This window comes from Pseudopipra pipra, chromosome Z (assembly GCF_036250125.1).
Source record: "Pseudopipra pipra isolate bDixPip1 chromosome Z, bDixPip1.hap1, whole genome shotgun sequence".
In the NCBI taxonomy this organism is placed as follows: domain Eukaryota; kingdom Metazoa; phylum Chordata; class Aves; order Passeriformes; family Pipridae; genus Pseudopipra; species Pseudopipra pipra.
This window is the reverse complement of record NC_087581.1, coordinates 17,589,086-17,605,305: the sequence shown is the minus strand read 5'-3', so window position 1 is coordinate 17,605,305 and position 16,220 is coordinate 17,589,086. Positions and strand designations below refer to the sequence as shown.

The 16,220-nt window shown below is 38.5% G+C and overlaps 1 protein-coding gene across 1 annotated transcript in view; it reads right to left on the bottom strand.

Moving 5' to 3' along the window:
- Positions 1-16,220, bottom strand: part of NDUFAF2 (NADH:ubiquinone oxidoreductase complex assembly factor 2) — a 53,872-nt gene that overhangs the window by 15,417 nt on the left and 22,235 nt on the right. Inside the window, exon 2 of the mRNA XM_064643193.1 lies at positions 10,057-10,146. Coding sequence (XP_064499263.1) covers positions 10,057-10,146 — 90 coding nt within the window. The remainder of the gene's footprint in view (positions 1-10,056; positions 10,147-16,220) is intronic.

The following is a 16,220-nucleotide window of genomic DNA, read 5'->3' as shown; positions in this document are numbered from 1 at the left end:
ATTTTAATTTTCTAATACCATCTGTGCTATATTTTGAGGGGAACCAGGGAATGAGTCAGACAAGTCAAAAACATTAAAACTTGCACAGAGCCATAACATCACCTCGTTACTGAAAATGCAGTTACATAAAAGGTGAAACACTAACACCACTCTGCTTCAGCAGCAGTATGAAACTGGTTTTAGGAGGAATAGCTTCCAATTAACATAATACCAATTTAAGAGAGATGAAATGGCATGACATAGCTTGGAATTTAGCCATGATGACAAGGCCAACACCCTCGATTAATGGTAAAGGTTAATGTTAAAATACCTGTAATGATATGAAGCAAGGTATTATTTTTGGTTCTTGTCTATCAGTTGATGCTTCCTGAAGATGTGTACTTTTAAATAACATTCTCAAACTAGTTTCCTTTAAAGCAGTCCCTGCCAGCTCTTCTCAGAGGTCCTAACAAAAAAGAGACCCAAATTTGCCATTGTGGGGGAGTAACTCAGCTCTGAACAGACTACATCACCCTTTCTGCAAAAGTTCTATGTTAAAGGAATGAAAAACAGCCCATTAAGGTAATTCAAAATAAAACTAAGTGCCTTTCCATTAAATCTATAGAATTAGAGGACATTTTGCATGTACCCATAACTCTTTCAAACATTTATATTCTCCAAGGATTTCAAAATGCAAAATCTGGCAAAGTCAGAGACTAAACTGAGACTGCCACTTCTCAGCAGATACTCTTGCAGACACTCTTTGTAAAAATAATGAACAATGCTACTGGAGAAAATCTTATCACATAAGATTTTCCTTCTGACAGAACTTTACTTTGTCTATACTCAGCAACAGTTCCAGCATCATCCAGAAAAGCAAGAAAGTAGTAGAGATTTCAAGTATAGTGAAGTATGTATACTAGACACTAATCAATAAAAGATAGAGCAGGAGGGAAAAAAAAGGAAAAGTTGTAGTTTAAAATGTTTCATAAAAAATTAAGCTTTAAACCATCAAAATTTAACAGATTACTTCCAACAAAGTATTATCTTCTACCTTGCCATGCCTTGCTTCTGACCTATGGAAGGACAGTACCACTGTTTTCAGTCCCACAGCTCTCAGCACATAAAAATATTTTTTTTTAAAGTTGCCAGTATTTTCTTAAAACACCAGCTGCATTTTAACTTCACCTGATTACAATTACTGAGCATTAAAGAAAAAATTTAAAATCCTACAAAAATTAAGCTGCAGTTAGAAACTACTGCTGAAATATAACCCTCACAATAGATTTTCTTTCAATAGAAGCTGTGACTTTTAGTAGTTATTTGATTAATGATTTTCAGATGAATGGAATACTTCTAGCAAAAGATTTTATCATTTGCTTATCTACCTCAGTTCAACAAGCCACAAACAGAACAGTGAAGGGTAACACAATGACACACCTCCTGTGAACAGAAGCTGTGAAGCAAGGAGCATTACACAACACATTTTAAGTCATTAATAGTTCTCAATTAGTACCAACACTCAAAAGCAACAAAATAAACTATATATTTAGGAAGATTTCTTGTATCAAACATTCTATTATCAGACTGCATCTATTTAAATACATAAATAATGCACACAGTTTAATATGGTGCTATTTTTTCTTTCCAGTTATAGCAAACACTTGAATGCACAGTTTTATAGAAGCTATCAACCTTCCTTTTTTCTAATAAATGTCAGAGTACAAATCTTTTTCAATCTAACTGTAAATAAAACTTGATGGCACAAATATTGATACCATTTCCCAAATTACTAGAGGTAAATTAATTTTAACATCTTTAATGAACTGCATTAGAAAAATCATTATTTAATGAAAGATTTCTTCACTGCAACATAGTTGAGGGAGAAACACAGTAAGAAAACTTACTAAAATCTTTTTATACCCATAAAATCAAGCTAATTAGTTTTAATATATCATATTCCTCTGTGTAAATACATCACACAAATATTCTACATAAAGCACGGCTCAAGATACATTATAAGATTAAAAGCAAAGAAAACATCATCTGAATTCAGTACATTTTAATATACTGAACTTTAGCATGTAACAGTTTTATCAGTCTTTCAAAAGCAATATATTTTACTAATAATTCACCTGACCATTCCTCAATCTTTGGGAAGCAGAATAGGAGGACTCTAATATATTCAATCTCCACCAGTTTTCAGGTGGTTCTCTTTCAGACAGAAAAAATTTAAAAAACCATTCAAATTTTTAAGTTATCAATAAAATTTTGAGCACCCAACACATGGTTCAAAAAAGCACCAACACCACATAGCTCAGGCATAAGAGAAATTCATGATAACAAAGGAAGAATGAATGTATACAAAAATATAACCAGCCATTTACTACTGAGGTTGCACTAGCTTTAACAAAATCCAAGTAAATGATACATTGAAATTAAGACATTTTGCATTCTCTTTGGAAAACATAGTCAGTGTATACAGTTGAGTAATGAAAAAGCTCTCACATCTTTTTTTACAACTTTCATTATATTTTTGGTCATGCAGGTTTAAATTACTGAACAGATTTATACCACAGTCAAATATTTGTTGATGGAAACAAGGTAGGTAGGTAGGTGCTTTATTATGTATTATTTGGGCAAAATATGCACATGTGCATATACTTAACAGACAAATATCCAGTGACAATTATAGCTGGAAAAAAATTCCACATGAACACTCCCATTCCCCAAGCTAACAAAACGAAATGCCTTCACCATTGACAGTCAAGATGTTTTAAACCTGACAGAGAAGGTAACACGTACGTCCTGAGTGCAACCAAAGTGCTTCCCTACACTGCAAAGCTTTGGCAAAATGATTCACTGACTCCATTTAAAACTACTGTTTCTAATTTTATCTGGATGGCACTTCCTGCATTCTGTATGCATTTTAATGCTACCTTTGTCTAAAAGGAATTTTGCAAGACAGCTGGACATTTCCTACCTCAACACTTTTGCATTCTTTCAACAGCGATCATTTGCATTCCTATTAGTATGCATGAGATTTTCATTGAACTTTAAGACTCCTACTGGCAGATAACACACTGTAATGACCGTGAAAGTGAACATGCAAATTAAGACTCCCATTAATCACTAAATATTACCAGGAAAAAAAAAAAAAGAGTTACTAGGAGTAGATGGCAAAAAATGCCGCATGAAGCATGCAATCTCATGAATCTCTGTAGTATGTAAAACTCTCCTCTCAGGAGCACTATTGACATGTCCTGAGGAGGTAAATTACACATTCTACAGTGGGTGAACATTCAGAACTAGCACACAGAACAGTTATCTATTGTGTGCATCCATACATGCCTAGGGAAAAGCAGGCACTCCCACTTTGTAGTAAAATGTAGGCTTCGCCTGAACAAAAACAGGCAATATTTATATTATATACATATGGATTGTGTTCTAAATTCAAAACTATAGTACAAAAGGAAATACACTTTTAGATTTTTACAATACAAATTAACTGAATTTTACGTGTACAAAGAGCTAATACTAAGGATACCACATGGGATTGTGTTTCAGTTTTATGAAAGCCTTAATGGACATTTCAAAACTTTTGTAAAATTCACAGGTCTGAGAAGGTAGGAAATTTAATCCTGCAGAGCACTTAAAACTAACAGCTTTAGGAGAAAATTTCTAGACAAGTTCTTCAGGAGTAAACCCTTGTTGCTAAATTCAGTAAGCTCCCAAGAATAATACATAAACATCCTCTCCAGAGTCTGTAATCTGGATGATTGGTTTATGCACTTGTTTTATTGCTTTCTGCTTGATCTCTGTTACCGTATTATGTGTTTATAACTTCATAAACACACCACCAAAATCAGTCCAGCTGTCCAAGTTGAATGTCTTAGGTATACAATGAGATTTAACCAAGATCCTCTTCAAATTTCACTACAGCCTGTTCCCACTCCTTACACTATCCCTTGTCCCTGGTTCTGTGCAAGTTCCCCTCAGACAACTCATGCCCCTAAGTATTTCCAGGGATGGTACTTTTATTAATTTAGGTCACAAGAGGTTTCTTTTTCTAGTTCATACAGTGTGATGTAAGGTAACATGGAGAAGGAAAGGGAGTTTTTAAATCAGGTGGTCATTAAGAATTATCCATAAGTGATCCCACAGATCCCAAGAAAAAGGAGAGGAGATAAGGCAACAGAAACGTCAGCACAGTCCTTAAAGTGAAAAGCCTGAGAAGGATAGGCAAGGAGACTGCTATTGCTGAGCCAGCCAAAACTGTGGTGGAGAGGCCATGGATGTCAAAGTACATACACAGGGTTTGGAGAGGAGGCCCCTGGAGATGTAAGCACGTGCCAAGCAGAGAGTCCAAGAGTAAAGAGAAAACAGAAGTAAGAAATACTATACAACCTTCTAACCTTATATTCATCTTCTATTGTTCAGAGGAAACATCAAGCATTTTAGAACTCCTTCTGCAAAGTCTCAGGCTATTTGCTGGAATGATAAGCATCCATGACAGCATGGATTATAAAGTGAACACCCACAGAAAGAATACATTGGGATATTTTTAAGAGTCTTGACAAAATATATAGAGTGAAAGTTCAGTACAGGTCCCATTGGCCTGGGAAACTTCTAGACCAGTCTTAAAGAGGGAAGAATAGGGACAGAAATGTAATGAGCCTTTCAGCAAAGCATGTCTAAAAATCTTGAATTAAATTGTTCCCACTCAGATAAAGTAGCCTCTATAGTATTATTTAAACTATTTACACTTTCTGTTCTTTCCCATTTTTTATTCATTGAGAATTTTTCTTTTACAGGAGGCAGAAAAGAAGTAGTGATGAACTGAAATTCAGAACATCCTACATCCCCAACTCACACTCCAATAGGTAGCAAAAGCATAATAGTTCTTTGAACAGCCTCTATACCCACAGCAGAAGTACCAATTTTGGGTTTTTAAAATTATACGTCCACAAAACTTTGTGATGTTTAAATTGACACTGGACAAAAAAATACAGGTTAACCTTTTTTCTGGAATTCCCATACTTTCTCTCTCTGAAGCATGCACTACACACCCATTCTGCTCAATGAATGCACAGGGGGAAAAAACATGCATGTATTTCTTCTTCCTAGAGAAATTCAGTACTGTAGTGGAATGGTACTCTCCAATTTAGTTCTCCCAAAGAGACTCTCCAAATCACACTGCTGCTTGCTCCCTCTCCCTCTCTCTCTGCCATCCTCCTTGCCCCTTGGGTGGCCGGAGAGGTGAACTGGAGGCCCAGAAGGTAAAGATCATAGGCTGAAATAACAACAATTTACTGGAAACAGCAATGAGACAAGACAATGAACAGTAACAGCAACAATATTAGTAACAAAAGTGTACAAAAGAAAGGGTGATTTACATGTAAAATGCTCAATGACCCAACAGATGTGCCCAGTTTTTTTCCCAACCAGAAGCCATGCCCTTATTCTCAGAAGCCAGAGTTACTTCCCCCCTGCCTGGTGATGAGGTGAGGTGGTATAGAATAACATTAGGGTCTGCCCATGTCCCCTCAGCCACATCCCCTCCTGGCTATTGTAAAAAATTAACCCCATCCTCGGCTGAAACCAGGAGAAATACTTAAGGGGAAAAGACTATTACCCGATCTGCACAGTGCAAATTTTCCTTTCCTCTGTGAATTCTTTCTATTTGATGACAAAATCACAAATAAAAAACCCCACAGGTACAAAGATGAGGAAGTTAACCATTAGAACTGTAAAAGTACCTCAAAAAAATGGGACTGGCCAGTTCATCTCCCCTTCTTTAAAGCAAACCAGAACAGGATGCCTTGATTTGAAAAGTGCATATCTAATCTGGCAGCTGCAGCTGTTTAGGCAAGTCCATATGCAGGTGCCTGACATTTGACTCTAAGGTCCCTGTCTTGCCACAAACAACCTTCCAAAAAGCTGTACCCTCCCAGGCACCACACTGTCAAATCACAAGGATTTGTGCTAAGTTTCTGAAGAGAGACAAAGCACAGGCTTCTTAGTGCAACACAGATTTCAGCAATCCTAAGCAATGGGTTTTCATAGCAAGTTGGTTGAGCCAGTCCCAGACCCTTTGTGAAAGGAGATCTAGCCCACACCCATCTGAGACAGTCTGATTGTCCATGTTGTTTCCTATTAATTCCAGCCAAGTGCAGACAGAAACTGCTGAATTACATTTTTTGACTTTAAAAAGCAGCAGCAGGTCTTGGATGAGTCTTCATTCACAGTAGAGCAGCGCTGCCTGAGGCTTTATATATGCTTCCTGGTGTCTGTGTTGCAGAGTTGTTTGCGTGACAGTGACACAGAACTAAGATGAGCAGTGGTGGTTGAAGAACTTTTGGATGAGGAAGAAGACAACCTTCAGAAAGTTGGATTAAGTAGATACCCATTCAAGTACCAGATGATTTAATAAGGACAAGCCTACCAGGCGGCTGCTCTCCTTCAGAAGACGGCTATCTTGGACTGACAAAAGAACCAGGAGCAACTAGACTAAGACTTGCCAACCAACTGTGGGTACTGCAGAAGTAGAAGATGGAAACTGTTGATACAGTGGTTTTACTATAGTTGGCAAATGCTGCTAATAGGCTTGAAGCACATTTGAGAAGCTTTCAGCTGTTCATACAAGCCTCAGTTGAGCACAACAAAAATCCTAGGAATTGACAATGTAATGACAATGATAAAATTCGAGATGAGAACATTTTATACTTCTCTACTGACTCCCTGAAGGGATATAACAGGACTGAAGTTTTCTCTAAGCTCAGTATCATCTCCCTCAGAGATAAACATCGAGCATAAAGCAAAGCGAATTTTTACCAAGAGGTAAAGCAAATATATCAAGATATTTCCTCAAAATGAGTTGTAGCCTCCATTCACTTGCAGCTCACCAACAAATTAAACCACAGTAACATCTGTATATCAGAACAATTTTTTCCATCCACAAATACTTTTAATCAATTTTTGAATTCATGCAAAGTTACAGCAAGCAGAATTCAATAGTTTAAATACATACTGCTTAGAAGTTGTTTGCTTTAAAATTACCAAATTCTGGAGGATGCCTAGGAATTTTTCTCCCCAAAAAGCATGTTTAGTGATGGATAGCCTCGGTGAACTATTTCAGGGGTTCCTTGCTTATGCCACAGAGTCCTGGATTTCAAGCTACATTTAACCTCACACTTGGCTCAAGTTCTTACCAACCTCAAAGGCCAACATATACTCCCTCTTTCCTTTCCATATTTCTTGTAAGACTGATCAGTTCATGGCTAGGCTTCGCGAATGAAGATTTGGGAAGGCTCTATCCACATTTGTTACAGGCACGCTGGTGGCTTATGAGGCCAATACGTGACAGACATATCCGATTGCAAAAGGCACAGCAGAAAGACTCCTTAGATGGTGTATTCTGCAATACACGGTTCTTTCTGCATTGCCTTTTCTCCTCGAGAGTGATCCTGCGTGTGTTCTCAAAGGAGACAGCAGCGTTATAGATGGTGTGTCTCCAGGCCTCCCGATTGGAGGCCAGAGTAGACCAGTTACGTTGGTCAATATGGCCAAGGCTGAGATGTTGTTTCAGGGAGTCCTTGTATCTTCTCTTCGGGGCTCCTCTCATGCGGCAGCTGGTGGCAAGTTCACCATAAAGCAAGATCTTAGGGAGGTGGTGGTCCTTCATCCTGGAGACGTGCCCTGCCCATCGCAGCTGTGTTCTCATCAACATGGCCTCAATACTTGTGACTGCTGCTTGTTCTAGAACAGATGTATTGGTTACATAATCTGACCAGTGGATGTTTAGGATTGTATGGTGGCAGCGCTAATGGAAGCGTTCTAGGAGACGCAGGTGGTGGCAGTAGATGACCCATGATTCAGAACCATACAGGAGAGTAGACAACACTATGGCTCTGTAAACACTGATCTTGGTACTTTTCTTCAAGTGTTTATTATGCCATACTCTTTTGTGGAGTTTTCCAAAAGCACTGTATGCCTTTGCTAACCTGTTGTCTATCTCTCCGTCAATCTTACCATCCGAGGAGATGAGGTTACCGAGGTAATTGAACTGTTGGACTGATTTGAGCTCTGATTGGCCAATGGTGATATGGGGATGATGGGGGACTTCCTGAGGTGCAGGTTGATGGAGAACCTCTGTCTTCTTTAAGCTGACTTCCAGCCCAAAGAGCTCAGCAGCATCTGCAAAGCAGGATGTTAAACGCTGCAGAGCTGCTTCTGTGTGGGCCACAAGGGCGGCGTCATCAGCATAAAGCAGCTCCCGGACAAGATGATTTAAGGTCTTGGTGTGGGCCTTCAGTCACCTTAGATTGAATAGGCTTCCATCAGTACGGTATCGAATGTAGATACCGTCCTGATCATCGAGGTCTGCTATGGCCCTTTGGAGCATCATGCTAAAGAAGACTGTGAATAGGGTAGGAGCGAGAACGCAGCCTTGTTTCACACCATTCTTAATTAAAAATGGCTCAGAAAGTGCATTGCCATATCTGACTTGGCCATGCTGATCCTCATGGAGTGAGATGATCATTTTAAGGAACTTGGGGGGACAACCTAATCATTCCAAAATCTGCCACAGACCTTTTCTGCTCACAGTATCAAAAGCCTTGGTGAGGTCAACAAAGGTTACATAGAGACCTTTGTTCTGTTCCCTACACTTCTCTTGCAGTTGTCTGAGAACAAATACCATGTCTGTGGTACTTCTGTTGGCTCTGAAACCACACTGACGTTCAGGTAGGATTCCTTCTGCTATAGTAGGTATTAGTCTGTTCAAGAGTATTCTTGCCAGGATTTTGCCAGCAATGGAAAGCAGAGTAATACCACGGTAGTTTGAGCAATCTGATTTCATTCCTTTCTTCTTATACAAAGTGATGATGACTGCATCACGAAGGTCAGATGGTAGTTCGCCTAATTCCCAACAGCATACCACAAATTCATGAAATTTGGCATGGAGTGCAAGGCCCCCATGTTTCCAGACTTCGGGTGAAATTCCATCAATCCCAGCTGCCTTGCCAATTTTCACCTGCTGTATGGCCTTGAGGGTTTCTCCTAAAGTGGGGGCAGTATCCAATTCATACTTCACTGGTTGTTGTGAGATGGACTGAATTGCTGAGTCTTGGACTACACGGTTGGTACTGAAAAGAGTCTGAAAGTGTTCAGACCATCGATTCAGAATGGAGGTTTTATCTGTCAGAAGCATTTGACCATCAGCACTGAGTAGAGGGCTTTGTACCTGGTATGTAGGCCCGTATGCTGATTTCAAGGCCTCACAGAAACCTTTGTGATCATCTGTATCTGCGCATAATTGAGTTTTTTCAGCTAGATCGATCCACCGCTTGTTCTGGATGTCACGGAGTTTCTGTTGGAGCTTGCTGCATGCAAGACGAAAGGCTGCTTTTCTTGCGTGACAGGATGGCAGTGCAAGGTGTGCTTGGTGGGCGGTTCTCTTCTTCCTCAACAAGTCCTGGATTTCTTGAGTGTTTAAGACTGATCAGCTGATCCTAAGGAAATGCTCTAACTTCCCTGATTTTTTTTTATTATGCCCCAAATTCTCGGACTAGATTTTAATCAGTAGCAGTGGGATAAAATGGCTAATTATTAACAGGTTCTACAACTCCCTACTAGATTGTACAAGGAAAACTATAGGAAACCAAATATTACCAAAAAAAAAAAAAAAGCAAGCCCCATCACTGTGCCACCAATAATTCAACTGTCCAACAACTAAATAGCACAGTGAAGACATAATGCAGAGGTTTAACACATTTTGTATGGTTATTCAATCATACCCCTCTCTGGAACAAATATCTTCACATTTAACAGGAATAAATCATGACCATACAGGCTTTACTTTTACTAAGTACTGAGTTCCTAAACAAAATTTATCGTGCTTATAAAGAGGTTACTTTAAGAATTCATAATCGTTATGCAGTTAAATAAAAGCCTGCATTACTTAAAATGAAAGATAACAACTAACCTATTCACACAGTCAGACATTCCATTAAAAATACAGTCTATATTCAATGGCAAAAATTATCTTGAAGTAAACTCAATATATTCAGGATTTACCTTCCCATTCTGTTGGAAAGTCACCCATTTGATACTGATATGCTTCACGATTTACTGCTTCTACAAATCTTCTTTCTGGTATAATCCGCCCTATAGCAGAAAAAAGAGAGAAAAAGTCAATTACATATTTCCATATAAATTTCCATATAAGTTTATAATTGCTGATCATATTACTGTTTTGAAAGAACTGTATTTATTTACATGAGTGTAATGATATATACAGGATAAAAATGAAAGATTAAAATACTGAGAAAATTATTCCCATTTAGATGTCAATATGAAATGTTTGATTTCAGTAACTTCAAGAAAAGCTTCCATGTTCTACAGTTGACTTGGATTATTAATGACAAAAAATAGCACTGAAAGTTCACTGGTTAGCTTTGCAAATCAGTCGGGCCACATCATCTCCAATCACCGCTAACTGCCTCATGCATGTCAGCTTTTCCACACATGCCTGCAAACTAAATATTTTCTCTGCTAAAAACCAAAAACCAGTAGGTAGCAGTCTGATAGCGAACACTCAGTATATTGAAAGGGGAGCCACTGCGGGGAATCTGAATCTACATCTGGTTCTACTACTGTCAAAGAAAAAGAATAAAACGTTCAAACTGTAAGGTAGTACACAACAGACTGATTGTCAGATATTAAGCTACTCTGTAGAGAAAGAGTATTTTAATTTGCTTTTTAAATTAGCAGGTACTGGAAAGATATGCAAGGCTGCCATTCCTCATAGGGAAAAAAAATCTTACAACATTCCCCAGGCTTCTTCCACCAGCTTTTTCCCTTCCTGGCAAGCTGATATGGAGAAATTTGACATTTTGAGGAAACACAAAATAATATCTCCATAAAACATTTTATTTCATAATGAAGTGATTAATGCAGTTCATTCCTTCAGTATGCTTTCAACAAGTACTTCAACGGAAGTTATTTTAAAACTGATATCAGTTAGGACTTAGATTTCACCCATCTCTGATTAATAGCTAAACTTCACACTATTATTCATTATTAAGTATTTAATGCAGTAAAATAAGAACTTGTATAGAAACTGCAGTTCTTTTTCGAAGTACCTTCTTTAGCTTTACATCTTATTTTTAAGTAATGCAACATTTTTATTTTTTCAAGATATGCCATCAGGCAAAGAATATAGTGTAGCATACCTACATCCTCAAGATTAGATATTTTTAATCAGTGTTGAGAGATATATGATTGATACTTACTTGTTTTATAAGTATATAACTCCTACATGCTGATAATACTATACTTCATACACTTGCTTTAATATATTTTTTCCAACAATATCATGGATAATTTCATTTCATAAACTATTTATCTACAAAGCAAAACAAAACTACAAAATTACTTTCTTCTCATACAGAAGATCTCCAGAAAAGCTGAAGAGGAATCTAATTAGGTCTGATCCTATACAAGTCTCAGGATTACTACTCTTCTCCATTTTGGAAAGTTACTAGATTTTACTGTTAGAACAGCACCTTTTAAAAAACTGTCTATAACTTGAGTACTACACTGTCTGAATAAATTGACATATGGAAAATTATTGAATTGTATTTTTCTAACTGCTACCACAACTTGTGACTCGTGTTTTTAACAAAAATAGTCCACTTCTTATTCCGCTGCAAGCTTTCATAAAACATGTAAAAATTCATTCTCCAGATCTCACAGTCAAATCACACAGTAGAGCCAAACTCAGAAATTATTTCCCAAAATGTTATTTGGAATAGTTCTGGTGGCTTTTAAGCCTCTCTGCATTCGTGATGCACACACAACACTAATTAAACTTCAACTGTCTGATTTGCCTTCTTCCCCAGGTTTTTTTTGGCAGATCACCACTGTCAAATAATTTACATAGACTTTTCTACTGAAGATCACACTGAGGCCTCTTCAGTTGTAATTAAAACCTTTTATAGTTTAGGGAAGTGTTTTTTCCTGCTAAAGATTGACTATATTGACTGGTTTGCTTCATAATTATTTGTTCCCATGTTTTCAGATAAATACTGAGATCTTTGCTACGGCAACACAAGAAACTTCACTTGTAAGAGCATACATATGAAGCAGTTACAAGTAAGAACAGTTTAACCTCATTTTCATGTGATCACTGATCTTAGAAACGTTGAAGAACCATTAATACTTCAAGTTGGGATTATATATATACAACACAATATATTCAAAGACTAACAGCCAATAACTCCTAAAACAAACAGAAGATTACTTCAGAAAGAATTTATCAGATGTACAGAATATTCACATAGAATAATCAGATACAAAATCATTTACACAAAACACTGAACTAGCCAAATGCACATTTGCAGGAGTTACAAGCAGGCAAAATGGCCAAGAAATCTTAAGTAACTGACAGATCTTTCAGCAAATGAGATAGTATTTACATATGTTAGATTTATATACTTTCTTATCGCGTATATTTTCTCCAAACCTTTCCGTCACAATCTGAAAATCAATGTGTCATGACTGAAGTGAATTTGTATAAAAGCTCAAAAATAAAGGCATTTAGCAGAAGTTACACAGCCCGATGGCATAACAAACGGGTAGTCAAAGCCAGCCAGGAAATACTAACTGAAATGTGAATGGGTAGGAAATGAATTAATGAATTAGTTTCTAAATTTCTACAGCCTTACCTACAGCCTAAGAAGATTAGAAACTAGGTTATATTTGCACAATAAAAAACATGGTTAATCATAGATATGCACAGATATTATAAAATTAATATTTTATTTTTCAGTCTCTTCTAAGGAAGAGCCTCTCCTCTACAGACAAAATATTCAGAGTATTCCCATTACAGTCACTAAATCCAATATATACATATTTACATTTAGAAAAACCCATTTAAGAACCTTTCAGATGAAAATAAATAATGAGTTCTAAAATTGTTCTGTTGTACAACCAAATCATTACTGTTCTGATATCAACTTCTTAAAAAAATAAAAAAATATATCATCATGGCTGGGCTTCACGAACGAAGATTTGGGAAGGCTCTATCCACATTTGTTACAGGCACGTTGGTGACTTATGAGGCCAATATGAGACAGACATAACCGATTGCAAAAGGCATAGTAGAAAGACTCTTTAGATGGTATATTCTGCAGAACACGGTTCTTTCTGCGTTGCCTTTTCTCCTCGAGAGTGATCCTGCGTGTGTTCTCAAAGGAGACAGCTGTGTTATAGATGGTGTGTCTCCAGGCCTCCCGATTGGAGGCCAGAGTAGACCAGTTATGTTGATCAATATGGCCAAGGCTGAGATGTTGTTTCAGGGAGTCCTTGTATCTTTTCTTCGGGGCTCCTCTCTTGTGGCAGCCGGTGGCAAGTTCACCATAAAGCAAGATCTTAGGGAGGCGGTGGTCCTTCATCCTGGAGACGTGCCCTGCCCAGCGCAGCTGTGTTCTCAGCAACATGGCCTCAATACTTGTGATAGCTGCTTGTTCTAGGACAGATGTATTGGTCACATAATCTGACCAGTGGATATTTAAGATTGTTCGGAGGCAGCGCTGATGGAAGCGCTCTAGGAGACGCAGGTGGTGGCGGTAGATGACCCATGATTCGGAACCATACAGGAGAGTAGACAACACTATGGCTCTGTAAACACTGATCTTGGTACTTTTCTTCAAGTGTTTATTATGCCATACTCTTTTGTGGAGTTTTCCAAAAGCACTGTATGCCTTTGCTAACCCTGTTGTCTATCTCTCCGTCAATCTTACCATCCGAGGAGATGAGGCTACCGAGGTAATTAAACTGTTGGACTGATTTGAGCTCTGATTGGCCAATGGTGATGTGGGGATGATGGGGGACTTCCTGAGGTGCAGGTTGATGGAGAACCTCTGTCTTCTCTAAGCTGACTTCCAGCCCAAAGAGCTCAGCAGCATCTGCAAAGCAGGATGTTAAACGCTGCAGAGCTGCTTCTGTGTGGGCAACAAAGGCGGCGTCATCAGCATAAAGCAGCTCCCGGACAAGATGATTTAAGGTCTTGGTGTGGGCCTTCAGTCGCCTTAGGTTGAATAGGCTTCCATCAGTACGATATCAAATGTAGATACTGTCCTGATCATTGAGATCTGCTATGGCCCTTTGGAGCATCATGCTGAAAAAGACTGTGAATAGGGTAGGAGCGAGAACGCAGCCTTGTTTCACACCATTCTTAATTAAAAAGGGCTCAGAAAGTGCATTGCCATATCTGACTTGGCCACGCTGATCCTCATGGAGTGAGATGATCATTTTAAGGAACTTGGGGGGACAACCTAATCATTCCAAAATCTGCCACAGACCTTTTCTGCTCACAGTATCAAAAGCCTTGGTGAGGTCGACAAAGGTTACATAGAGACCTTTGTTCTGTTCCCTACACTTCTCTTGCAGTTGTCTGAGAACAAATACCATGTCTGTGGTGCTCCCGTTGGCTCTTAAACCACACTGACGTTCAGGTAGGATTCCTTCTGCTATAGTAGGTATTAGTCTGTTCAAGAGTATTCTTGCCAGGATTTTGGCAGCAATGGAGAGCAGAGTAATACTACGGTAATTTGAGCAATCCGATTTAATTCCTTTCTTCTTATACAAAGTGATGATGACTGCATCACGAAGGTCAGATGGTAGTTCACCGAGTTCCCAACAGCATACCACAGACTCGTGAAATTTGGTGTGGAGTGCAAGGCCCCCATGTTTCCAGACTTCGGGTGGAATTCCATCAATCCCAGCTGCCTTGCCGATTTTCACCTGCTGTATGGCCTTGAGGGTTTCTCCTAAAGTGGGGGTAATATCTGGTTCATTCTTCACCAGTAGTTGTGTGATGGACTGAATTGATGAGTCTTGGACTACACGGTTGGTACTGAAAAGAGTCTGAAAGTGTTCAGACCATCGATTCAGAATGGAGGTTTTATCTGTCAGAAGCGTTTGACCATCAGCACTGAGTAGAGGGCTTTGTACCTGGTATGTAGGCCCGTATGCTGTTTTCAAGGCCTCACAGAAACCTTTGTGATCATCTGTATCTGCGCATAATTGAGTTTTTTCAGCTAGATCGGTCCACCACTTGTTCTGGATGTCACGGAGTTTCTGTTGGAGCTTGCTGCTCCAACAGAAAAATATATATACACACTATTTTAAAGACCTTCAGGAGCCCTAGACTGATTTTCACCATTTACAAAACTGTTATTTGGAAAAAGTTTCCTGTTAACCTTCAAACAACTTTGTTTAACATGTACAGTTAGAATAGACTGTGGCACATATGATCAATGAAAGGAGAAATGGGACCATCAACAGGGAATGGGATGTTTTTGGTACCTAAAGTGAGCAAGAGCCCCTGCTGACTAGAAAATATCAGCATGTTTTGCAGTCACCAGATGGAAACAGGATTCCCCTCTCACACATGCATGCATGGAGCTACCCCAAACTGAATATCAGATGTTCAGCAGAACTCAGGACCAGGACTCTTTTAGCTTGCTGATTTGCTATGTCTGCATGGTAAGAGTTCATGGAAGAAACACTCAATTAAAGACTTTTTTTTTAAATGCATAGACTGTATATGCAGCCTTTGTGAATTTATGACAAATGGCCTAAATTCCAGTTGCACAGCACTGCTGTAAACTTCAAGATGAAACAAGCATTTTCAAAGCATACCTATTTAGTGAAGTGTATGTACTTTGAAGAGACTATATTGTACTTCACTTACTAACAGCATGTCATTTCATTGTCAGCAACACGACATAAACATCACCTACTCAAACCAAGGGTTTCTAAAGTTTTTTTTCAGCAGTTATCTTAAAACACTCATGGAACAGATGCCCCATTTCTTTCCCATTTGGTAACCACCAAACAAACTAGCTTTTGCTATATGTGAAGTATTTAAGTTAGCAAAGCAATGGGACTATGAGCAGTTCTTCAGGCAAAGAAAAGAAGAACTACTTCTCTAGAGGTAACAAACGTAAATTATTTTTGTATAAGCTGCAGGAGAAGCCCATCACCTTCAGAGCAAGATACGAAGTTCTCATCTCTCCTGGAGAAGCAGGAAAAAAGGTTAAGTGTGAAGACATTGAAAAAAGAACCCCTTTAAAGGTGAACATTAATTTGTGAAAGCTGATATCCTTCTTTTGCATAGACTTTTAGCTGCGGGAGTCTGTCTTCATGTTACCTTGTGGTCAGAATTCCAATGT